We start from the raw sequence: 2,500 nt of genomic DNA, 5'->3' as shown, positions 1-2,500 counted from the left end.
ATTATTATTATATTTAATTTTTTTAAAAATTAATTTAAATGTACAACTTATGCCAAATAATTATGCCAGCTGCCATTTACAGGCCTTACCACATGTGATTCCCACATTATGACTTGTGACATTACTTTTAGCTTCTGTCAAATCACTTGTGCCTCTTGCCATGTGAGCCCTTAAAGTCCCCCTAATCTCAAAGGCTGCAAGTTCTTTTCTATAATTATAATAAAACGCAGCCTACAAATTATTCACTGTTATCGTGCAGACCAGTAGGTGTATTTTGTTAAAAAATCTTTATAACCCATTGTTGTGTGGTTTCAATAAAGGTGCTGAAAGCCATGAGACTGGAGAGGCACTTGAAGTGGCATCAGTAATGGAGAATGCTTTCCCAGGAGGAACTTCATTTCTGGATGGCAACATTTCTTGTGAAGGTATTAGGTTATTTTCAAGCACTAGCTTGCACGAGAGGTACAGAAGTAACAGCTACAGTAGAGTGACAAAATTAGAATTTTGTTAAAGGAGCTCGTCTATATGGTACCATGTATCTCAGTTATTTTATACAGTAACTGTTGTGTTTGTCTTTTCATACTGCTGCTGATATTGGAGATGGGAGCAACTTAAGATGTGAAGTCGAAGGCTGCAGCAAAGTTTTTGGCACAAGAAATACATTGAGGTGCCACATTCGTACACATACAGAGAAGAAGCCTCATACTTGTCCCCAGCAAGATTGTGGCAAGGGATTTAAGTCTTCAGGAGATCTTCAGAGACATATGCAGCGGCATACATGTACGTGTGAGTGAAGGACGCATGCTCAGGAAGAACCCTCTCCCCTCCCCTCCCCTCCTATATCATTGACCTACTCCAGTCTCCATTTTTTTACTAGAAAACTTCGTCTTATCAAGAGAGTGGATAAATTTTCAAAGTAACCACCCGTAAGAAAGATTTGTGACCTAACGTCTTTAAGCGTTAGCTCTTGGTCAGAGTGAATTAGGCTAGTCCTGGTAACGTGACCCCACATAATTATCTCTCTTACGGTGGTTAATTTCCCTTAAGAGCAGTTTTCATATGACTGTCGATTGCAATTGCTACGCTTAGTGATTGGTTTGAAAGTCTCGCGCCAGTTTATCAACCAATGACAAGGAAAGCCAAAACCAGTCAAACCAATCGCGACTTGCACGCGCGATTTTTCCCGCGCTTTGAGCAAGTTACACGGAATTGCTACGAATTTGGATTGGCCCATTGCGCTGTTTGCACCTGCTGTGATTGGTCGAAGTAATTACTTTGGTATTTATTTTACGACACCCAACTGAAAACTACTCTATCAACTCGTTTGATCAACCCAAATTTTCGTGTTTCATTCCTCACTGACACAGCACCGCAGTTTCTTTGAAAAATAATCGCTTCACTCGTCTACTTTCGAGAAGCTTGCTCCCACTGATATTTAAAGGCCATCATACTGAGGAAGTTTCGCTAAACTACTGAGTTAATTCTTAAAGCAATTGACCGAACACTTTAATGAAAAATGATACCCAATAGACCCATATCACTCAATGTCGAAACCTCTCATTCAGTGTGAGGCTGGAAGGGCAAAGACGATGCAAAGACAAAGCCTTTATTCCCCACGGACTCCAAAATGGCCGCCGCCTGATAAAGGTGAATAGGCCATTTCCGAGTTCATGGCTGCCCGGTCTCTCTTCAAAGCGAGAAAAACTTTGCACTTAGACTCGCTTTGAAGAGGAGGCAGACCAAAACTCTCGGATTACTTTAATATGCCCCATCCCAGAGCAGATTACGCCAGCCGGTCCTCAACCCTAGCTTTAAGCTTAGCATAAATCTTTTACAAGTATTACCAGTTGACTTTCCTAAACTCGTGTTGGAGAGAGAGGTTCCCTCTCTTAGGGATTCTGTTACGGAGCTGAAGATACTTAACTTCGGCTCGTATGAGTGCCTTTGTAATCACTTTACGAACTAGCAATAGGCAACATTTGTTTCTATTTATTTTTTTCTGTTTTGTGCATTTATACATTTTTGTAAATTATTATTATTTGCTGACACGCGTACACATTTGTAACAAGCGTTCATTGGCTTTGCAATATCAAATTGAAAGTGCCTTTCACCTCAACACAGTTTCCCACTTTATTTATTCTCGGGAATCGTCCCAAATACATTTTGTTGTTTTTAGAACCATTGGATTGAAAATTCACTTTTTTGCTTGCTTTGAAAGACTGAAAAAGTGATCATACTTTGATGATCCATAACCGAGCAATGAAGGGGAACTGGTTCGATACCGGATGACGTCACAAATTAATTTGCATCGCTGTTTTCAAAGAACCTGCAAAATATATGCAAAACAGTCGATGACGACGTCAGCCCGATAGAAACCCCATTCCCCTTCAAAGTCGGCTATGGAAACCACTTTTAACCGCATTTTCCGTTTTTCTCAAAGCAACTAAAAAAGTGAATTTTCAATCCGAAGGTTCTAAAAACAACGGTATATTTGGGACGA

General features: G+C 40.2%; 1 protein-coding gene across 7 annotated transcripts in view; it reads left to right on the top strand.

Annotated features, from left to right (window-relative positions):
- The window catches only part of LOC138042240 (E3 SUMO-protein ligase ZBED1-like), an 18,115-nt gene that overhangs the window by 9,344 nt on the left and 6,271 nt on the right, over positions 1-2,500 (top strand). For all 7 annotated transcript variants that reach the window (XM_068888057.1, XM_068888058.1, XM_068888063.1 and 4 more), the window contains 2 exons: positions 321-425; positions 601-780. In XM_068888057.1, coding sequence (XP_068744158.1) covers positions 321-425; positions 601-780 — 285 coding nt within the window. The remainder of the gene's footprint in view (positions 1-320; positions 426-600; positions 781-2,500) is intronic.

Source organism: Montipora capricornis, chromosome 3 (assembly GCF_036669925.1).
Source record: "Montipora capricornis isolate CH-2021 chromosome 3, ASM3666992v2, whole genome shotgun sequence".
Taxonomy (NCBI): Eukaryota; Metazoa; Cnidaria; class Anthozoa; order Scleractinia; family Acroporidae; genus Montipora; species Montipora capricornis.
Note: the sequence above shows the minus strand (reverse complement) of the source record. Positions and strands in the feature narration are given on the sequence as shown.